The following is a 21,873-nucleotide window of genomic DNA, read 5'->3' on the forward strand; positions in this document are numbered from 1 at the left end:
TCAGACCCGCCCGTCTGATCCGCGCGTCCACGCATCTGAGCGCGACCGAGCGACCAACATCAGCCTCTAGTTAATACAGCCTGTCGCAGGCACTCGCTGCTTGAACTTTGCGTGCAGCATGCTGTGTGACCTCCGTACAATTCAGCGATAACCATGGCCTCCACTGCTGGTGCAGGCGATGCCTTTACAGAACCCACCGTCCCTCTGATTCCTGATGACGCTCCCGTGCAAGCACCGCAAGCATCAGAGCCCCACGAGCGCATCAATGCGCCAGACTCACTCGCTGTAAACAGAGATGCTTCGCTAACTCTGGGCACCGATTCCCTCGTTGTTTTGGGTATGATGCAGTCTACAGGGTCTCAGTGAACCCCTTATGGCTGACAGTTGACAGACGAAGCCCTCGTGGATACCAAAACCGCCAATTGCTGTAATCTGCCTCTTCCTGGCAGTACGCACCACCTCTGCAATGCACAAGCGCACAGCATCCGCTGACTTTAACAGAGAAGAAAGCCACTCGCTCAATACCCTTTTATAACATTCTCTGGGCCGAGCTCGCAGACGGCGACCATATTACTATTCAATATGCGCAGACGGTATCCAACAAATCCGTTCGCCCAGCGACAATCAGCTACCATGTCGATAAGCCCGATAGCCAGTTGGTACAGGCATGGATAGAGAAACTCTTAGATCGCGCATACGGAGCGTCGCAACGGCGAAAGCGGATCAAGGTACTCGTCAATCCGTTTGGGGGACAGGGCGGCGCCGTCAAGATGTACAACAAGCAGATTGCGCCCATCTTTGCTGCTGCAAGATGCGAGCTGGACGTGGAGAGGACGACGCACAACGGACATGGTGTAGAGATTGCACAGAACATGGATATTGATGCATTCGATGTCGTGGCGTGTTGTTCTGGAGATGGCATACCACATGAGGTCTGGAATGGGTTGGGCAAAAGGCCAGACGCTGCAAGAGCCCTGGCCAAGATGGCTGTCGTTCAACTACCATGCGGTTCAGGCAATGCCATGAGTCTCAACTTCAACGGGACGAATGATCCAAGCATAGCTGCCTTGGCCATTGTCAAAGGTCTACGCATGTCGCTAGATCTCTCGTCAGTGACCCAGGGCGGCCGGCGCACACTCTCTTTCCTTTCCCAGTCCCTCGGTATCGTCGCCGAATCCGATCTCGCAACAGAAAACCTGCGATGGATGGGCAGCGCCCGCTTCACCTGGGGTATCTTGATGCGACTCCTCAGCAAAACCGTGTACCCCGCCGACATTGCCGTCAAAGTCGAGTACGACAACAAAGCCGCCATCCGCGAAGTCTACCGCGCCGAAGCCGCCAAACCACCTGGCAGCAACGAAACCGCCACCCTCCCTGCCGCCGACGCAGGCTTACCCCCTCTCAAATACGGCACAAACACCGACCCACTACCAGAAGGTTGGGAACTCATCCCCCACGACAAAATCGGCAACTTCTACGCTGGAAACATCGCCTACATGTCCGCCGACGCAAACTTCTTCCCCGGCGCCCTCCCCTGCGACGGCTGCCTCGACCTCGTCCGCATCCGTGGCGACCTCCCCCGCGTCACCGCCATCAAAACCCTCTTGTCGATCGAAAACCACACCTTTTTCGATCTTGCCCATGTGGATTACCAGAAAGTCAGTGCATACCGCATTATTCCGCGCGACCAGAAGGATGGGTATATTAGTATTGATGGTGAGAGAGTGCCCTTTGATGGCTTCCAGGTTGAGGTGCATAAGGGGTTGGGGACTACGTTGAGTAAGAATGGGCATTTGTGTGAGGCTAAGGGGGTTTGAGAAGATGTGGGATTGATTGTTCTGTGGGAAGTTTTTTTTTTTCGTCGTGTTCGTCGAGATTACTGAGAAAAGAAGTATTTGGGTTGTTGCATTCGTATACCAATTCGTGTTTTTTTTCTCTTTACTCTTTAATTCAAGGCAATCCTTTGTTTTTGTTTTTGTTTTTTCCCTGCGCGTTTTCCATTTCGACAAGTTTGTACAAGTGTGGTGCAATTCATTTTTTCCTTCTTATTTAAATATTATTTTCTTGATTTCTTTCCTGATTTCCGGGGGGGATTTTTTTTAAAAAAAAAATTCAATCTCATCCAATCTTACCCTTGTTTTTTTTTATACTCCGATATTCCTATATACTATAACCCCACCCCACCCCCAGAGCAAGCCGCCCCAACGTCATTCTACTCGTTAAAAATTCATCCAACCACGCACTATGCAAGATTTCTTCCCCCCCCCCACATTTACCCATCCAACCCGCCCTGTTACCACTCTCACCCCATCCCCCCATCCAATCACTTTTTTTCTTCCCAATATCAATACTCTAATTGATAAATTGAACATCAAAGCTTACTCAGCATTTTACAAAAAAAGCTGCTTGGCGCAGCGGAAGCGCGCCGGGCTCATAACCCGGAGGACCTCGGATCGTAAGTTTGACTCGAGCTATCTTAGCAAAAGAGTTCGAATCAGGTAACTGACAATGTGGAATAGGAAACCGAGAGCAGCTAGTAAAATGGTTGATTGACATCTTTTTTTTGTCTCTCTCTTCAGAGATTCATTGATAGGCGAAATATTATTTTTTTGCTTAATCAATGCCAGGAATCTTTACTTTTTTAATTTTCATTTGGACTACCAAGGTGCAAGAAGGTATTGACGCAAAAATAGTGTCTCATTTTGAAGGTATTTACTAAAACCACATACTACCACACGCCATGCTGAACGAATAAAAAACATTCTTTCAGTTTTAATCCCATCAACATCAACAATGAAAAGGTAAATTATAATCCCCCCCACACCACTCCTACTACTTTCCACAGAAAAAAAAAGCAAGCGCCTACGACGCAGTCACAAGCACATAACTCGTAATAGCATCCATACGCTCCTTTGTCAGTTTCAGTCCCACCTTCAACAACTCGGTCGCAACCTCTTGATCCTTCTTCTCCAGCTCCTTGTATTTTTCACGTGTAAGCAACCACGCAACCGAGTCGTTTTCCGCCGCCACAGTACCCGTGCGGTCTGTCTCTGAGAAAAACGGAAGTTCACCACAGGTGGTACCAGGGAGAATGACTTCGAAGAAGCTGCCTTGGTCGAGCTCGTACTCTGTTCGCAGGCGGCCCTTTTCAAGAATGTAGAAACCGTCTGGATCGTCGCCGCGCGAGTATAGTACTGTGCCCGCGGGATACTCCTTGCGCTCAAAGTAAGGTGCGACGGCTTGCCAAAAGTCTTCGTTCTTGGTGGACACGTCTTCAAAAGTCTGGAGGATAATCTTGAGTGGCTGTGCAAAGTTTCGCCAGCGTGGCGGCACAGCAGTTGTCGTGTATTGGGAGGCGTTGTCGGTTATGGAGAAAGTGTCGTCGCCACTCTCACGCATTGTTGAGCGAGCGGCAATGAGGCGAGCACCTCTTCGGGGTGACGAGAATACCGGGTTGAGGGAGCTGGCGCCAAACGAAGTGGGTGAGCCAGGCTCGTGAGTAGAAATATCCTTGGCCCCCGAGATGCTCATGGGTGGTGTCGTTTGTTGCTTAGATGGGCGTCTATTGCAGTGTCTGTGGAACACCTCCAGGAGTTCGTTTTCACACGATTCGAGTGCCGTATTGAGGTCTTCAAAAATCTGGGGTGGCGGGCATTCTTCATCCCCTTCTCCGTCCAGCAGCCCTACGTTCTGCAGAGCACGTCCGACGGGATCAGAAAATGAGATTCCAGAAATGATCATCTTGACGTTCTTGGTGTTCAAGATACGGTTGATACGCTGAAAGCCTTCAGAACTGGAAAAGTCGACATCCGTAACATGAGTGAAGTCGACAATGATGAAGCTGATTGGGTTCCTCTCAAAGTTATCGTCGTCGATCAAGGAGCGCATATACTCCTCGACCGATACAATCGTACCGAAAAACAAGAATCCGCCAAGTTTAATGGCACGAATCTGTCCTCGAACTTTGTTGAGGTACCGCGAATCTGATCGTGGACGGCGAACTGTAGACTCGGCGATCATGCCGCTGTAGGATGCGCGGATGGCTGAATGACGCGAGCTTTGCACAACGTAGCTAACGCATGCAAGGACGATGCCGACAAAGATTCCAACCACAAAGTCGTGGATACCCATGATGAGCACGATGACCAGGATGGTCAGATATTCGAGTTTGTGGCATTTGCCAAAGGTATCCCAAAGGGCTTCTTTCATAAGGTCAATACCTAGGAGGAAAATGAGTGCGCCAACTAGGCAGATGGGGATATAGCCAACCATGGCTGGGCCAGCTAGCCAGACAGCAGTCGTGGCAAATGCGAGCATGACACCAGCTGTACGGCTGTTACCACCGTTGTCGACGAACATGACACTGTTTGCATAGACGAGATAGTTCTATAGATGTTAGCGATGCCGCGAATCACGCGTGTGGCTATCCATACCTGAATGCTACCCAAGCACCCAGAGAGGGTGTTGGAGATGCCGTGGGCGATCAACTCTCGGTTCACATCGAGATTGTCCTCCCTCACAGCTGCACCTAGAGCAGGAACATTGATAGGTACATGAATGATACCGAAAAAGGATAGAGCAAACATAGTGGGAATGGTGCTCACAAGGGCTCCTGCGTCTACACTGCCAAACTCTGTTGGTTTGTTAGCACACTGTCACTGAGAGTTCAGCGAGGCACTTACTAAAGTAGGTGTAGAACCTGTAAAACTGGACACCGGCTTCCGGCAGCTCGAATATCCAGCCCGCATTACGCACAGGCTCCAGATCCTTGTGAAGGATACCCTTGACAACAAGGTAGAAAATGGCAAATACAGAAACGAAGAAAGCAGGCAAGACAAACGGGCTCTTGGATAGCCGCCGCAGTACCATGATCAAAATGGCAAGGGCAAGCGGCAGCGTCCAGAGGTACCAAGTGTCGGAGGAAAAGAGCTTGTGCAGGGTCTCGAGATCATAATTGAGGTTGCCTTCGAGACGAGCTGACACTTCAATGCCAGTCACAATGAGGAAGAAGCCCACTCCGCCAATGCAGCCGATAAGAATGTGTCTTGGGAAGAAGCTGACTAGGTTGCCAAGCTTAAAGGCACCAAGAGCAAGAAAGATGAGACCAGTCAAGATGGAGCTGAGACAGTAGGAGACAATGGTGGTGGCTATGATTGCTTCCGGGGGCTTGCCCTCCATCTGTTCCATGATGGAATATGCCATTTTATGGAAAAAGGGCACAACCTCAATCATTTCAGATCCGACACCGCCCTTGAACACAGACAGTCCTAGAGAGTAGCACAGTTGTGACACTATACAGCTGACAAAGAAAATCGAGATGCCATCTGGGCCCGTGTTGCTGAAAATGGGTGCACCGAGTGGGAACAGAATGTAGCCATAAGACAGCGCATCGAGGAGATTCAGCAGCAGACCGAGGAAGACGGCAGATGTGATCTGAACGCCCTCAATGGCACGTGAAAGGAGAGCATCCTTGGTGTAGTTGTTGGGGTCGGTCAGCGATCTGCCAATGCCCCGGACATGTTCGCGACCAACCTCGAGGGTGTGTGTAAGACGACGAGGTAGGTTCGATTTGGGTCGTGGCGCCCACGAATCATGCGGTATAGATTTGTGCTTTTGCTGAGGGCCTGAGCGCGACAATCTGCCTTGGGGAAGCAGAGGAGTTCGCTCCGTGTCTTCAACGACTACACTCGGGGATACATTCTTGTTGTTTTGGGCGGTGTCGACCTGCGACTTTGGGCTGAAAAAGTTACGATCTTGGTACTGAGGGCCAATGACCGTCTCGGGGGTTTCGGCGTCGCTTTCCTGATCAATGGCATCGGTCCAGCGGCCAGAGTCTTGTGACGTGCGCCCGTCCTCACTGTCCGAGGGGATGGCGCCCGGCCTCGTGGCATACGCGTCGGAGTCGGCAAAGCTGCCACGGTGCGGTCGGTCCTGGTAGTTTTCGACCTCGAGGGCATACGAAGCTAGTTGGGAGCTTCTCTCGCGCACGCCCTGGGACGAGTAGTGTGGGGTATCTGCAAGGCAGTCAGTGAGTGCTGGCAATGGGTGAGATGAGGCTTCGAATACGGACCAGCAAAGCTGTGTGACGTCTGGTGGGCAAAGGAACGGATGGGATTGCGCGTGTACGAGCCAGAGAGGGCACCAGAGGCAATGGACTGGCCGCGTATCCGGCGTGGAAGACTGTGGCCGCCATTCTCGGCGTGCGCTTGGTCGTAGGCAAAGTCGGCGTCGTTTGTGTTGTCGCCAGTAAAAGGCAGCTGGGGTTGCTGGTCGGCGGCGGGCGCGTCGCGGGCAAAGAGACGAGAAGGCATTGCGCCCAAGTCAAAGGAGAAGAAACGACGGTCGGGTCAAAGTCAACAGGCCATGTCCTGAGCGAGGAAAGTTTAAGTGGAGAAGACAGAGTGCCGGATTGAGGGAAAGGGCGCGGTCCAGGTGGGTAAATGAATGGGCGGGCAGGCGCTGTGAGGGTTTATTGGGGTAGTGCGGATGGTGGATGGACGATGGTAGCAGCAACTGTCTCGCAATCGCCTGGAGATGGCACGCGATTCTGGCTTCTGCGCACCGTGGTTTGGCGGATCCAGTCAGGTATCATGGTGACGGGCCGCAAGATAAGCAAGGATGGCATGGCTTAGCCAGGAATTGAGCTTACTTTGGAGAGGGGCGGGTGCAATGGCATAAAATTTTGGCGGAACAGCGTGGGTCGGGCAACCTTGCAACGGCTGCCGGTACGTCATCCGCCGCTAGCGAACCCCTGCCCTGGTGCTGCCAATGTCGCTACAGCCATGGGATAGGATGGGCCATTTGAGTCCAACGTCTTGTTGCTTGCATCCATACGCTTCTATACCCCGCCTGCTCGCAATATGGCGTCAACGGGCAGGGCAGCTCGATAAGACTTTGAACCATGGAGCAATCACATGTTTCGCTTCGTCTACTTGAGTATGCATGCAGCATGCACTACGGCGGAGCGTGCCGGGGGAGACAGGCCGTTGCATCCGCCTCTCCACTATGTAGGAACTGTACTTTATCCATTTGGGCCGGCTATGGTGTACCTACATACGTAAGTATCCATGTACATCCAAGTACATATGTCTATGTATCAGTCCATATATCCTCCCAGTCGTCATGACAAGAAAACCATGTCATTTTCACGTCTTGCCATTGTCATTGCTTGCTGAAAGACCATTATGTCTGGTCGTTTTTTTCTCCTCTGCGCTAAACTCAAACTAGTCGAGTGTTGAGCCCGTTTGCAACTTTTGTTCAAATTTTTTGCCTTCTCCGCACTCAGGTTCCGTGGCGGTTCGAGAGTGCTCTTCGCGTCTCCCGCTCCACTTTACAACCACTGAAAAAAAAGGTCGACACAGACGCAGAGTCATTAGCGTCAACATGGCGTCGGGTAGGGTCCAGACAAAGTCGTATTGCAGCCCTTTGCCGTCGCCACGTTCACCAATGAAAATTGCGGCAACTTTTTCCCTGATGCGGTTGTCCCGGCCTATCGGATCGTGGAATTGATATGCATTGTAGAAGACGAATCCCATTGTTATCGGAATTTTTTTGCAACAATCATGTCAAGTGCATGGCCATGCAACAAAATAACTTGCAAATTTGAGCGATTAATCGTGGAGACGATTATAAATTAATGATTAATCAAGCCTGTGCGTACTCTGGACTTTATAGCGTTCGAGATCCTTAACAACAACTCCCTCTGGCACTTGTTATAAATAGCGCTCAAATATCCTTCCATCTCACGCAGTAGCTTGTATGCGCCTCCAGAACACCAACCCCGCAACTAATCAAGGCCGAGAAGTTCGTACTAAGATCTTCCATGGAAGTTTCAGGTAAAGAACTTGCTGCTACACTCGTTGCCCTAATTCACCCTCGCCTCCCCACCTCCTTCCCATAACCACTTATAACCGATTCGTCATCAGTATCATATACCATCTTCCCTCCATCTTCCCGCACAGCTCCCGCTTCCCGCTTCTTTGCCGCAGCCCTTCTCACAAAAAATACAATGATGGCTACCAGCACCGCCAGTCCTGCAACCGCACCAACAGGGGCGCCGACAACGACTTGTATAGGGACTGGCGAGACACCATTGTCGTATTCAGGTGTAGAGAAAGGTTGAGTAGCAGGTGATCCAGTCATGCTAGTCGCAGGCGCCGTTGTTGTAAGGTCAGCGAAGCGGGGGACCAGTATCAGTGTTGAAGATGTCTCGGCCATGGTGCTGTGAAGTGCAGTGTACACTGCTTACGCCACGTATTAACAAGTGACGTGCTCGACAATATGATGAAGAAAAAAAAGGTAAACGAGAAGAGAGACCAAAGTGAGATATCATCAGAGTAAAACAAACCAGCAATTGCTCTTTATTTCATTCCTTCCCTTCCACAACGGCAGCCAAGCAACCTTGCTGCGCCCTCTAAATTTTTCATTCTTCAACCCTGGACCTGAAACTCGCTTTGGCACCGCGTCGCCATAGCCCCTTCCCTGGAGTGGAGAAAAAGGGCTGAGTAACGATATAGTAGTAACACAGCAAAAGCCACTCTTCTAGGCAGGGCGCCTAGTAAGATGTGTTTGCTTTAGTACTAGTTAGGCACCAAGAAAACTCACAACAATCTCTCATTTCTATCTATCCCATTAATTTCCGCATCCCCCCTTTTTCCCTATTAACAAAAATTAAATAATTCAAAGACGAACAAGAATGGTCGTACTATACCACGATATATAAATAAAACGATAGTCCACCACTTCCAAGTACACACACAGCCATGTTACCATCCTCCAACCCAAGTCCCCAAACCGCCAAGCCACTACACCCCAAACAGGCAAACAAACCCTATAAATAAGTCTAGTATGCGGAGACTTTTTGGTGTGAACAAAATGCGCACGTGGGGGATGGGACGGCGGCGGCCTTAACTTAGGGTAGCAAGTAGGGTTCCCGATAAGACTAGTCCCCCGGTGCGAGTTCGTCTCCGTTGATCATTTGTCTTCCTGTTCTATCGGAACATGTGGGGGGAGGGGGCATAATGTAAAGACGAAAGTCGGGATAGCCGTTTCCGGCCGTGAACGGACGAGTTGTTTCCGACGACGTTGTTGTTCTCTACTTCTTTTCCCGGTTTAGCCGCGGCGGCAGTTTGGGGTGGCAGATGGACGAGATTCATGACTAGACATGAGGAGTGTTAGTCGTGAATCAGTTGCATGTCGGGAGTGGATACTGCACGACTAATGCACGTCTGTGAGGCTCACGGCTGTGAAATGACCAGTAGTGTTACTTATTGTAAATGTACGTATGTATGTATGAATGTGTATTGCGTCTGGACTCGAAAAAAAAGCTCCGCATATGCAGTGTTACCAGCCCATGTCATAAGGGTATAATTAAAACTGTTACGCCCTTTACCCAAGAATGAAGAAAAAACCAAGAACCCCTCGCTACGCTGCTGGGCAATCGAGTTGATGTCGATCCCCAGGTGAGAAGAACAAGAGAAAAAAAGAAACTTTTTTTGTTTGTTTTACACATCATCAGAGCCGGCTGACTTTGCGGGCAGAATGCTATTGTGCCAGAATTCTGTCGACAGCAGCACTGGCTAGTTGCTGGACGTCCTGGATGCCTCCCTTGACGTCGATAATCTCAACGTCCTTGAGTTGCTTGCATTCCGTCTCGTCGGGCTCCTCGAGGGCAGCAAACTGACTGGCGACCATGGCGTCCTTCATGTAGTGGCCTTGCCTGGCACGGACGCGCGAGAGCAGCGTCTCCATGTCGGAGCGGAGGTAGACAAAGTGGACGTTGGCATTTGGGTCTTGGTCGTAGAGCCTGGCGGTGCGGATGACGTCGCGGTACTTTTTCTTGAGAGCGCTGCAGGTGACGACGACGCCACGCGAGCCGTTGTTGAGAGCGGTGAGGGCCTGGTCGCGCAGCAGGATGAGCCAATCCCAGCGATCTTCGTCGTTGAGGGGAATGCCGGCGGCCATCTTGTCAATGTTTGCTTTTGGGTGGAACTGTGGGGCAGTTAGCAGGCGCTAGGCGGCATCGGGCAAGGCGACTTACCTCATCACCCTCAATGTAGTCGAAGCCATATCGATCGGACAGATGCTTGGCAATGGTGCTCTTGCCGCAGCCTGCAGGGCCGGTGACAATGAGGATGTGGTGGTGGGCGGGGATGGTCATTTGAGCCGTCTTTGTGTCGGCGAGGGCAGGCGACGATGTGGATGGCGAGCCGGTATTTGAGGCGGGAGGCGTGGGCGGCGATACATATTGTATGGGGGCGGGGACTGATTGCTCCATGGTTTGCATCATGGCGTTGGAGCGGCAGCAAGAAGACGGGCGGGGGACGGGCAAATATAAGTAAGGTGCAGTCGAGGGCGTTTGCGAGTGAGTGAGTGAGTAGGTGTTTGAGTTGGGCAGCCAGGTAGCAGCAAGCAGGAAACCGGAAACGGGACTTGGGCTGGATTTAATATGCGATATTGCAAACGCACATGTATCGACAACGGCTAGTTTGGATGCAGAGGGTCAGCAATCTACCAGAAAGGCACCCAATGTGCGCTGGGGGGAGAGTGGATTTTAAGGCTCGCAGTCGGGGACGCTCATCTGGAAATTTCGCCCGCCGCGCCATGACGGTGACGGCAAGGGTGGGATGGGCTGGCGGGCGTTGTGCTTCAGGAGGCCCAGGCAGGATGGTACGCGTGCAACCACGACAGCGAATGGCGGCGCGAACCGGACAGCTAGTGGCGGTGCGAGGGCCAGACGGGTGCAACAGCCGGGCAGCCGGCGTGGAGAGGTTGAGGGCTTCGGCCTTTGAACATGCAACTGTCGCGTGTGGGATGATGGATGTCATGCTGAGTCCTAGCGCCCGAATCCCTCCCTTTTTTTTCCCCCGCACTGCCCATCCCATCTCTCAGGAACCGGCTGGCCTGCCCTGTCCACTACCACCACTACCACCACTACCACCACCACTCCCTCCTACTTACATCCACAATATGTCACAGCCAGGTCACACAGCATGCAGTGCCCCGCGTCGGGCTGGGGAGGCGACTACCACTAGATCGCCACGGACTGCCTGCCTGCCGTCTGTCGTCTATCCCCCTCGCTCTGTATGCATACATGTGCATACATGGCAGATGTGTAGCACCTGAATCTTAGATCTATACGCCGTGGGCAAGTGTGTGTGTGCACTGTACTACCCTATACACTACGCAGGACTCGACGTAGCATCCCATCCATAGACCGACGACGGCACAGGAACGCCCTCTCCACATACGCCCTCACCGCCTTGACTCGTGCACACCACGCGGTTGGATAATGGCGCGTGGGGGTCCGGCGCGGCCTCGAGACACCATCGGCCCGGCCAGGTCGAGGCTGAGGACTAGACGACCATCGCATCTGCTTGCCTTTTCTTTTTTTGCCCGCCAATACGAGCCAGTTCACGTCTGACTTCGCGCGCGCTTCCCGGCCAGCCGCCTCCCCCTACTTCGCATTACTTACGTAGGAATGTGGAGGGCCTGCCCTCTGCCACCTACAACTGCGCCCTGCCCTCTGACCCTCGCAGCCCGCGACGCAGTAAGACGTGACGTGGACCCGTTGAGTTTGCCGGCATCGTCAGGAAACGGAAACCAAGTAAATAATCCGGACAAGCAGCCATGTCGGACAGCGAACAGCGGACAGCGAACAGCCAACAGCCAACAGCCAGCAGCGTACCAAGTCTTGTACAGTGGCAGTGGCCACTTGGTAGCCAACGGGGAAGCGGGGCACCGCCCACGTGACCCGCCCCCAACATGGACAAGCGCTGTATGACGAAAGCATGCACCACGCATCCACACGTCCACCTTGCTCTCAGCCCCGTCGGCCGCCGACGCGACCACGCACTCCAACCATGTCCTACTTCTTCTCCACCCCGGTCGACATCGACATTGTCCTCGAGGACCTCGACGACCGCTCTGCCGTCGACGTCAAGCTCGACAAGAACCGCAAGGAGAAAGTCCCCCTCTACCTCGACGGCGAGTCGGTCAAGGGCCAGGTTACCGTCCGCCCCAAAGATGGCAAGCGCCTCGAGCACACCGGCATCAAGGTCCAGTTCATTGGCACCATTGGTACGCCCCTCGCCCGTCCCAGACTTCCCCGCGCATGGCTGATGTAGTGCGCCCAGAAATGTTCTTCGACCGCGGAAACCACTATGAGTTCCTCTCCCTCGGCCAGGAGCTAGCCGCTCCCGGCGAGCTGCAGCACCCCCAGACCTTTGACTTCAACTTCAAAAACGTCGAGAAGCAATACGAGTCGTACAATGGCATCAACGTCAAGCTGCGCTATTTTGTCCGCGTCACCGTCTCCCGCAGAATGGCCGACGTGGTTCGCGAAAAGGACCTCTGGGTCTACTCGTACCGCATCCCCCCAGAGACAAACAGCTCCATCAAAATGGACGTCGGCATCGAGGACTGCTTGCACATTGAGTTTGAGTACTCAAAGTCCAAATACCATCTCAAAGATGTCATTGTAGGCAGGATATACTTCCTCCTCGTTCGATTAAAGATTAAGCACATGGAGCTGTCCATCATTCGGCGAGAAACAACGGGCGCGCCTCCGAACCAGTACAACGAAAGTGAGACCCTCGTCCGCTTTGAAATCATGGACGGTTCCCCCTCTCGAGGTACATGAATGCGACTCTTTGCGACAAGAATCCCACTAACCCACGTCGCAGGTGAAACAATTCCAATCAGGTTATTCCTTGGCGGCTTCGACCTGACCCCCACCTTCCGCGAAGTCAACAAGAAGTACTCGACCAGATATTATCTCAGTCTAGTACTTATTGACGAAGGTGAGCTATTCCCGCCCTCTATCTAGAGCATTCCACTGACAACCATCTAGATGCGCGACGATACTTTAAGCAGTCCGAGATTGTACTCTTCCGACAAGCACCCGAGGGCCTCACATTGGCGCAGGAACAGAACAAGTTGATGGCGGTATCATGAGGGAAGCACCTTGAGCAGAAGAGCACTTGCGTCTAACCCAAGTTTGCTCAGTACGCCATCCTGTGGCATTAATGTCGGAGTTATTCGTTGCGCATAGTAATACCCCGATATGGGATCCTACGGGACCATTGAGCCTTGGTATTGTAGCATATGGGTTTTGAGTGTACCCTTATATCCATGGGAATGTAGCAGTCTCCGTGGACACTATCCATCGGCCAAGTAAAGCAATTATGACCGCGTCTCCACACTGATGCGCTAGTCAAAGTGGAGCCTCTATTTGCTGTACCGTTGTTATGCACATTCGTCGGCTTGGCTTGCAGACGGTGACTAAGGACCGGCGACTGCTATGTGCTGATGTTCTGCATCAAATGCCGATGGCGTTTTGCATACATCTGCTCGTATGCTGCCCGTGTATATGTACCATCTTCTGTCGCAGTGTGAACATCACGCGACACACCAAGTCTTGATTTTCTCATGCGTGCACATTCTGACGAGTGCAGGCCAACAAGCTCCACTTGACCATGCCGATGTCCGTCCAACTTGTGATCTGTACAGCGCCACAACTAGCCGCAACGCCTCAGGATCGAGATGAGGATTGCCTTATCAGTCAATATGTATCGAGAATTGAGGCTCTTGTTCGGCTCTACCCACTCATTATGAATATCATCCAAGACGATTGGCACACATGTCTCTGAGCCGTGGGTAACTCTCGGAAATACCGGCGACATGGGCGGACTAGGCAAAAAGCTTCCCTGCCAGTGACGTAGCACATGCAATTCTTCACTTTCCCATGCATGAATAGCAGCACCACCATTTCCCATTTAGTCATATGGCTGTTGTCTGTGTGAATCCTAGGCTCAACGTAATCTGAATATAAGGTCGATCTGACCGTACTCACCTTTGCAACATAGAATAGCAGCTGAGTTACACCATGTCGCATCAACAATCTGGTTTGCCAGGAAACAGTAAGTAATCCATCAATGTCTTTGATTCAATCAAGACAGGAGCCTTTGGAATTTTTTTTTCAGACAACTAACACCCTAGTTTTCAATAGCACAACAACAACCAGAGGAATCTGCATCTCAACGACCCACCAATCTGACAAATGAATCGAGACAACCGACAACGAGATCCCTTGCCTCGACAGTTCTACATCGCGGTCGTTCCGATGCACCGAGCATAGGAAGACCTGATACTGTTCATTTGATGTCCAGACCGCCGAATGCTCGCACCAATACTACCGCAACCAGCACGGCGCCTATGGGCAGCATCAGGAATACGCCTTCAAATACTGCAACTCGCGAAAATGTCAGACAAGAGCCTCCTCGACGCCCAGAGAAGAAGCAACAGCAAGTTGTCGATGTTGACAACGATTACTTCACCCTGAATCCATGGTATAACGAGCAGAAACAGAAACCAGTCTTTGGTTTGGGTGCTCCTCTTCCACGCACAGTTCGTCGTGGCATGTGGTGGGGACGAGGGGATTTGCGTAAATCTTTGTACAAAATCGACGAGGACGATGGTGTCTCACGGCAGGACGGCCTTGACTTTGGGGGTGGAAAAGGTAAGATTTCGCTCTTTTTTGCAAACCACAGCTACCCTAACTAGAGCGTGTATAGGTTTAGAAGAAGATTCAGAAGATTCCCAGGAGACTTTGAACGCCGGAAACAACACCAACAGTCAAGGAAACCCAGACAGATTTCAGACTGTAGTCAATGGCCGCAGAGTCAACGTAAAACGTGTGCCGACAAGTGAAGCCAACCAAGTACTCGGCTTGAATCACAATCAAGACTCCCGCTCCCACGAGCACCACGATGGCCAAACACGTGCTCCAGTCAATGAGCACGGATTGGGATATGCCGATGGAGGTGGACACCAGCAACACTTTGGTCTCCAGGACGGTCTTCCGCCGCTTCAAGAACGGGCCACAAACGAAACTAGTCAAACTAGTCAAACCAAAGAAGAAGAAAAAGAAACCCAACGACAGAAAGAAGAGGAAGAAAGGGAGTTTTATAACCAATACCGCAACCCTATTGCTAGATTCCGAGCAAAGTACCCGCAAGCTCCGGCAGAGTTTCTTGCAGTATGTCTGCCTTCTTGTCAAACAAATATTTGCTTTATTGACAACTCACAGACGTTCATATACCTCTTAATTGGGCTATGCGTAAACTTGTCTGTTGCTACATCTCAACAGAGCACTGGTAGCTTTGAGACACAAGCCTGGGGATGGGGATTCGCAGTTATGATAGGTATCTATCTGGGCGGAGGAGTCAGTGGATCCCACCTCAGTCCAACAGTATCCATATCACTTTCGGTATTTCGTGGTTTCCCCTGGAAGATGGCTATCGTCTACATCTGCATGCAACTATTAGCTGGTCTTGCCGCTGGAGCCGTCGCATATGCGTAAGTCTAAATTGCTCTTATTTGAATTTGGTCGACAAACTAATTAACATGTATAACAGAGTCTACCATGACGCCATCCACGAAGTAGATCCCGGTCTCACGCTCGATATGACGGGAAAGGCTCTCTTCCCCAAAGGACCCATCTACTCTACTGCAACTGGCTTCTTCAATGACTTCATCTACATGGCCATCTTCGTATGTGTCGTTTTCGCCCTGGGAGACGACCAAAACTCTCCTCCAGGCCAAGGAATGACTGCCTTCATCGTTGGTCTCACCGGAATGGTAACCATGATTGGTCTCGGATACAACACCGGCTTGGGCATTTCACCGGCGCGTGACCTTGGGCCTCGTCTCGTGGCATACTGGGTCGGATACAAGGATGCTTTTTCTACAGGCTACTGGGCATATGGCTGCTGGGGTGCATCTGTTAGCGGCGCGCTGTGCGGTGGTTTGTTGTATGATACGTGTATTTTTGTGGGTGGTGAGTCGCCGGTGAATTATCGCTGGCCGCAGCCTGGTGATATCAAATGGAGGGCTAGACAGACTAAGCAACTTGCAAAGGACAAGATTCAGCAAGTTGCATGAAAACCATTTCGTCATGAAATGGCTGTTAGAATTTCAGAAAATGTTCATCCTGCTTGTTAGTGTGTTTTTGACAGGGATTTCCACCTTACCGGCTGTGAGGGGTGGCGTACTATAGGTACCGGGAATACGAAAAGTAGAAGCACCACCGGGGATAAGATTTTAGGGGCCATCGGCAGCCAGGGTTTTTCCCCAGACTTTCTGCCATCCCGCTATTTGTTCCTTATATGCACTAAAAACAGGTACGCAAGCTCTCGGATTATCTGGAGAAACCTGGTGTAATTCCTGCTAATCGGCTAGGATTTACTTTACTAGTATCGTACCCAGGACTACGAGATCTTGCTCACAACTGTCAAAACCTCAATTCGTGCTGACATCCTTCATCACGCACGAGATTGTTGGCATCAAGTTCATCATGTTTTTAGAAGCAACCTAGGGGGCCTTAAAAAAACTGTACTTGGCAGATATACTTTCATTCTTCTCTCTTTCTCCACCCATCAATCTCGATATACAGCCGGACCATGTCGTCGTCCACAAGCGCCGACATCGCAATGGCATCAACACCGAAACCCGAAACAATCACACAAGAGCAACGGGAACCTGAAAAACGTAAACCAGGTCTACGCCAAAGAGTAAAACATTTCACATTCGCTTGGTTCCTATGTACAATGAGCACGGGGGGTCTCGCCGTCGCTATTGGAGAGGCACCACATCAATTCAAAGGTAAGTACAATCCCTCCCATCCTCCCCCCATTTGAGAAAAAAAATGCAGGGAGAAAAAGAGGAAAATTACTAACACTCTCAAAAAAAAGGCCAATACCACATCTCCCTCACTCTCTACCTAACCACCCTCTTCCTCTTCCTCCTCTTCACCCTCCTATCCCTCTTCCGCTACCACCTGCACACCCGCCACTTCCACTCCGCCTTCTCCCTACCCCCAGAATCCCTCTTCACACCCGCCTTCACCCTATCCATCTGCGTCTTAATCGGCGGCGTACAAACCCTCGCCATAACCCACGGTCCAGGCACCCCCGGTCTCCTATCTCTAATCCACGTCCTCTACTGGATCTACGCAGCCGTATCCCTAGTAGGCGCAATACTACAGTACTACCACCTCCTCCGCACAAACACCCCCATTCCCTTCTCACCCGCGATCTTCCTCGCAGGATACTCCTGCATGCTAACCGGCACGCTGGCATCGCTCATCGTAGCAACCCAGCCAGCACAGCGCCACATGTCCATTGTGGTATCCGGAGTCGCATACCAAGGATTCGGCTGGTGCATCAGTCTCGTCGCAATCACCCTCTACATCTCTTCCCTCCTCGAACGCGGCTTACCCCCGCCACGGGCCAGACCCGCAATGTTCATCCCTGTGGGAAGTTGCGCGTACACGGTTGTGGCGCTCGTGGGTATGGCGAGGGGAATCGCCCTGCATGAGCCGTATACCCAGACTTACCTCGCCAGACACCCCTTGGCACCAGAAATCCTCAGTATCCTGGCCTTCTTCTCCTCCGTCTTCGTCTACGTGTTTGCCGTTTGGCTGTTTGGTCTTGCCCTCGTGGCGAATCTGAGTGCCTGGGCTAAAATCCCGTTTAGCCTCGCGTGGTGGGCGTTCATCTTTCCGAATGTTGGGTTTGCGCTTGCGACGAGTGCGTTGGGGAGGGAGATGGAGAGTCAGCCGGTTCTTTGGCTCGGCAGTGTTATGACGGCTTTGCTGGTCGTGGTTTGGATTGTTGCGGCTGTGGCGTGTGCGAGGGCGGTGTGGAGGGGGGATATTGTTTGGCCGGGCAAGGACGAGGATAAGGATCGCTGAGGGGGGATTTATGGGAAGTTTTTGTCTGATATTAAAAATCTAGTAGTAAAGTTTTTTTTTTACTTATCCAATATTCGCATGAGCTACTTTCCATCCCCCAGGCATCAAATCCGTATAAATCCTTAGCGGATCATACTTTGCACGAATTGACTGCAACCTCAACAAATTAGCAGCAGGATAGCTTTCAAATACCGGCTGCCCCTTCCCTGCATCATTCATATACAAATACCGTGCTGCTAACGACTTTTCACGGAGAAGACTATTAATACTCGCTGTAATCCTGTCCGCCGCCGCATATACAACGCCATCATCTTCCGCAGCGCCCCACGTAAAATTCTCGACTACCCAAAAATACGGCGCCTCATCGACATCGATTCCCTGGGGATTACCCCCGTTCTTAGCGCTGTGAGCGAGGAAGTCCTTTGTGATGGGCTGAAACGTGACCGAAGCCTGAAGGTTGGGAATCCTGGCTAAATCCGAGTACACGAGGGAAGTGAAGGTGTCGTGTATGATCTGAATGGCTTCCCGGTCGACAACTATAGATAAGGTGCGGAATGTCTGGCGTAACCCGAGAGGTTGCAACGAATCTGTTAGCGCGATGTAGTCGGATAGCGGCTGCAGGGTGTAGGAATCGGCCACAGGAACGAGCCTGGGGGCGGTGAAGTTCTCGAAAACCCTTGGATTATCCGTCTGGGAGTTGTAGAACTTTGCAGCTGCGTACACGGTTATGTTTGCGGCCGGCACAGTGACAATGGTCGGAATAATGGCTGCTTTGGCATCAGACGGTCCGCCGTATTTTCCAAAATTATACACGCCGTCTAGATAGCCGTTTGCTTGGGATTGTTTAAACTGTGCAATGCCGACGTGTACATGACTTCCTTGTACCGGCCGCAGATCGAATCTCGTAACAATGCAAAAGGAGTTACCGCCACCGCGCAAGGCCCAGAAGATATCAGCGTAGGCATTTGTAGCTGTTACTTCGATGATGCGACCGCTAGCCAAAACACACTTATTCCCGTCAGCAATATGGAAAAGAAAAATGAGAGTGATAGAACTTACCTGATACCCAACCACATTATCCGACGCAAACCCATACTCGGAGGCAAAAAACGATATCCCCCCTCCAAGCAACAAGCCCGGCACCCCAACATGCCCCACGCGACCCCCCACAGCCGCAAGCCCAAACGGCTGGAGATATGCATATACATCTCTCCAACGATTTCCCGGACCAACAGATACAATAGATTGATCATACGATAACGCCAACCCCGTCAAATTGGACAATGCCACCAACACACCAGCCCCATCTATACCATTTGACCCGGGAATCGGCATATGCCCCCCTCCACGCACCGCCACCTTCGCCTGCGTGAGCGTCACAGTAGCAACTGCGTACGAGACTTGGTCTGCATTTTGGGGTACAAAGACACAGGATGGGGTGCTGTAGGTGGTTGCTGACCAATATGCTACATATGTATGCCGTCAGTAAAAGACATGCTTATGGGTGACATTTTCACGAAGGAAGAGGAAATGGAGACGTACGCGAATGCGTTTCGTATGCGTAGCCTTGTGTGCCAGGGAGAAAAGTGTGCTCCGGAAACCGGTGTTTTAAACGGGAGCACGCTGCATTTGCACTGCTTGGTGGGTTTTCTGCTGCTGATGGTGCGGCGAGGAGGAACGTTGTGAGGACAGGGAAGATGAGCATTTTGGAAGCCTTCGTTGCGTTGCTTAGACTATGAGAGGTTGAGGGGCCCCCTTTAGGTTTTTTTGAGCCAGCGACTCTGAGGGGGTTTTGTTTGTTATTTTCGACTGGGTGGCTCGTTACCTGCCTAATATGTGGTGGGATGACGGCAGAGCATAAGGTTTTGGGCCAATCCGCTCAGTCCCGGGTAATGTAGGCTGACCTGGTGGAGCCTAGCATGTTCGGAATGTGTGGAGAACTTTTTGAGCATAGGATTGAAGCGTAGGGTTCTATACGAGAGCTTTTGTTTCTATGAATAATCGAGTTGATTCAGCGCTTCATCTATTTCAAAAAGTCTTATGGTAAAGCATGCTCTCTGGCTAGTATATGTGGATCTCATGATAAAGAGTCACTCCTATTTGAGAAAGATATTTTGTGTACGCAGTTGGATTTTTAAACAGATTATGACGGTTACATGTCTGAACTTTTTTTTTAGCACTACGAAATTACGGGGAACTATGTACATCAGGTTGAGATGGATACAGCGGGGATAGCCACGGAAGAACAGACTTGAGATTGTTCCTTGTGGGATTTGGACGGCGAAGGAACAACTTGCCGTTTTGTGTATGCATGCAGTGTAGTAGCGCATGCTCTTTCTCAATAGAGACTTCTCTCTTACGTACACCACTTTGAACACTAGATGACGATGTCCCTTCCGTCTGGTATCTTGCAAAATTTAGCTGAGAACGATACTCCAAACCACACAATCACTTATATTCAATGAGCTAGTCAACTCAGACCATTGGCCTTCCGAGGCGCGTATCATAGCTGAAAACATGCTACTTGATACAGAGCAGTCTACATTCAGTCCTGGGTATGTGCCGCAGATATGGGAAGGAGCGCCGGACGGAGTCTCGCAAAGGCAAACCATACCAACAATGCCACCAATGTCTCAACGAGAATTGCGAATCGAAAAACTCCAATACCCAGACCTTGCACCACGGCACCGATGGCAAAGGGCAAAACCGCGCCTCCAATTTGACCCAGAGATGCAACAAAGGAGACAGCTGCGACGTGTAGCTCTGCTGGCAACAATCTCGTCAACACCACAACTCCAGAGGGAAACAACGGACCGTGAACGAAGCCAGTTGCCGTCATGAAAATTATAGAGGCCTCCAGAGATGTGAAAGCTGCAAACAGAGCTTCAAAAACGATAGCAGAGAGGAAGTAAAGGGTGGTCGCGCGTCGTACACCCATCCTATCCGTGGCGAATCCCAGAACTAACCGCCCAATAGCCATACCTATCCAGTAGCCCGAGGAAGAGAGACCAGCTATATAATCACTCGCATGTCGCTCACGAAGCATGAATGAAACTACCCACCCAGAGATGGAAGTTTCTACGCCAACGTAGGTGAGGAAGAAGGCTGCACAGAGCCAAGTAGCTGGGTGCTTGAATATTTCTCTGAGGTCAACCTTGGAGTCAGACAACTTTGACTGCTTGCTCTGGCGGTAGACAGATGCGCTCTCGTGTAAGAAAGCAGCGACCTGGACTATGAATGACAATGCGCACGCTCCAGCCTTCACCCAGTTAGTATATTATCGAAAACATCTCATAGTCCACTTACCAGAATCGAATACCAAGTCCACCAATCCCGATGCCTAGCAGTCAACATAGTCAAGAGCAGAGGACCCAATGCCGCACCAACAGAATAACTCCCATGCAACAACCCAGAAATCGTATTCGCCTTCTTCATGCTCCCCGCCCACGCGCACCAACTCCCATCGAGCAATCCAGTCCCCAGACCCTGAAACGCAAACGCTACCAGTATCACCCCGAAGCCCGGATGCGCTGCTACCATGGCAGTGGCAGCGACTTGCAGGAGGGGCCCCGCAAAAGCGATACCCCGCTGCCCAAACCGGTAGTGTACGGCATCACTGAATTGCGCGGCGAATACGTATCCAATGGGTCCAGCCAGAAATATAGAAGACACTTGGATGTCGCTGAGGTTGTAGTATTGCGACAGCAAAGGGAGGACAGCACCAATGGATGAGTTGAATAACCCGAGTGTGGCGAATGAGTACATTGCCGCTGCGATCTTGAAGATTGACCGCATATTCATTGTTTCGGGCTCTTCCTGTGAGCCTCCTTGGTCTGCAGCAACAGACGTCCTACTACTATCATCGCCAAGCAGAGGTGAGGCCTCGTTCGACCCAGATGGATGCGCCATATTTTGTTGCAAATGTAAACGCGTCGCGAACACGGTTTTTGGTAGATCAAGGTGCGTAAGTGATCACAGTGTCATTTCTCGCAGCTGTACTCTGACTCAGCAAGTTTTCAAATCGGGAAGGAGTCTTGGTTTAGATGGCTAGTGACGGGTTGAGATGGTACTTGGGGCTGTGTCGTTGCATCAGTATCGCTGCGAATAGATACGTACTACGA

The 21,873-nt window shown here is 51.4% G+C and overlaps 10 protein-coding genes across 10 annotated transcripts; 5 read left to right on the forward strand and 5 right to left on the reverse strand.

Moving 5' to 3' along the window:
* Window positions 1-153: 153 nt before the first annotated feature.
* COCCADRAFT_101632 (uncharacterized protein) lies at window positions 154-1,817 on the forward strand (the record flags this gene model as incomplete). Its single annotated transcript, XM_007716223.1, has 3 exons — window positions 154-337; window positions 392-448; window positions 502-1,817. 3 exons carry the CDS (start codon window positions 154-156, stop codon window positions 1,815-1,817), a joined length of 1,557 nt encoding a protein of 518 aa, XP_007714413.1.
* A 1,045-nt stretch (window positions 1,818-2,862) lies between these two features.
* COCCADRAFT_101639 (uncharacterized protein) lies at window positions 2,863-6,311 on the reverse strand (the record flags this gene model as incomplete). The annotated part of the gene is made up of 4 exons (XM_007716224.1): window positions 2,863-4,386; window positions 4,434-4,633; window positions 4,683-6,014; window positions 6,071-6,311. 4 exons carry the CDS (start codon window positions 6,309-6,311, stop codon window positions 2,863-2,865), a joined length of 3,297 nt encoding a protein of 1,098 aa, XP_007714414.1.
* A 1,558-nt stretch (window positions 6,312-7,869) lies between these two features.
* On the reverse strand, window positions 7,870-8,217 carry COCCADRAFT_27961 (uncharacterized protein; the record flags this gene model as incomplete). The annotated part of the gene is made up of 1 exon (XM_007716209.1): window positions 7,870-8,217. One exon carries the CDS (start codon window positions 8,215-8,217, stop codon window positions 7,870-7,872), a length of 348 nt encoding a protein of 115 aa, XP_007714399.1.
* Window positions 8,218-9,543: 1,326 nt separating this feature from the next.
* Window positions 9,544-10,288, reverse strand: COCCADRAFT_101651 (uncharacterized protein; the record flags this gene model as incomplete). The annotated part of the gene is made up of 2 exons (XM_007716225.1): window positions 9,544-9,990; window positions 10,040-10,288. The coding sequence occupies 2 exons, from the start codon at window positions 10,286-10,288 to the stop codon at window positions 9,544-9,546; spliced, it is 696 nt and encodes a 231-aa protein (XP_007714415.1).
* A 1,191-nt stretch (window positions 10,289-11,479) lies between these two features.
* Window positions 11,480-11,782, forward strand: COCCADRAFT_101671 (uncharacterized protein; the record flags this gene model as incomplete). Its single annotated transcript, XM_007716226.1, has 1 exon — window positions 11,480-11,782. The coding sequence occupies one exon, from the start codon at window positions 11,480-11,482 to the stop codon at window positions 11,780-11,782; it is 303 nt and encodes a 100-aa protein (XP_007714416.1).
* A 79-nt stretch (window positions 11,783-11,861) lies between these two features.
* COCCADRAFT_6798 (uncharacterized protein) lies at window positions 11,862-12,954 on the forward strand (the record flags this gene model as incomplete). The annotated part of the gene is made up of 4 exons (XM_007716206.1): window positions 11,862-12,078; window positions 12,135-12,632; window positions 12,684-12,800; window positions 12,851-12,954. 4 exons carry the CDS (start codon window positions 11,862-11,864, stop codon window positions 12,952-12,954), a joined length of 936 nt encoding a protein of 311 aa, XP_007714396.1.
* A 931-nt stretch (window positions 12,955-13,885) lies between these two features.
* COCCADRAFT_101703 (uncharacterized protein) lies at window positions 13,886-15,942 on the forward strand (the record flags this gene model as incomplete). The annotated part of the gene is made up of 5 exons (XM_007716227.1): window positions 13,886-13,919; window positions 14,009-14,518; window positions 14,574-15,037; window positions 15,089-15,357; window positions 15,417-15,942. The coding sequence occupies 5 exons, from the start codon at window positions 13,886-13,888 to the stop codon at window positions 15,940-15,942; spliced, it is 1,803 nt and encodes a 600-aa protein (XP_007714417.1).
* Window positions 15,943-16,460: 518 nt separating this feature from the next.
* On the forward strand, window positions 16,461-17,752 carry COCCADRAFT_27965 (uncharacterized protein; the record flags this gene model as incomplete). The annotated part of the gene is made up of 2 exons (XM_007716210.1): window positions 16,461-16,662; window positions 16,752-17,752. 2 exons carry the CDS (start codon window positions 16,461-16,463, stop codon window positions 17,750-17,752), a joined length of 1,203 nt encoding a protein of 400 aa, XP_007714400.1.
* Window positions 17,753-17,815: 63 nt separating this feature from the next.
* Window positions 17,816-19,457, reverse strand: COCCADRAFT_38594 (uncharacterized protein; the record flags this gene model as incomplete). The annotated part of the gene is made up of 3 exons (XM_007716228.1): window positions 17,816-18,760; window positions 18,812-19,218; window positions 19,295-19,457. The coding sequence occupies 3 exons, from the start codon at window positions 19,455-19,457 to the stop codon at window positions 17,816-17,818; spliced, it is 1,515 nt and encodes a 504-aa protein (XP_007714418.1).
* Window positions 19,458-20,297: 840 nt separating this feature from the next.
* COCCADRAFT_101660 (uncharacterized protein) lies at window positions 20,298-21,661 on the reverse strand (the record flags this gene model as incomplete). The annotated part of the gene is made up of 2 exons (XM_007716229.1): window positions 20,298-21,011; window positions 21,059-21,661. 2 exons carry the CDS (start codon window positions 21,659-21,661, stop codon window positions 20,298-20,300), a joined length of 1,317 nt encoding a protein of 438 aa, XP_007714419.1.
* Window positions 21,662-21,873: the final 212 nt, after the last annotated feature.

Source organism: Bipolaris zeicola, assembly GCF_000523435.1.
Source record: "Bipolaris zeicola 26-R-13 unplaced genomic scaffold scaffold_131, whole genome shotgun sequence".
Classification (NCBI taxonomy): Eukaryota; Fungi; Ascomycota; class Dothideomycetes; order Pleosporales; family Pleosporaceae; genus Bipolaris; species Bipolaris zeicola.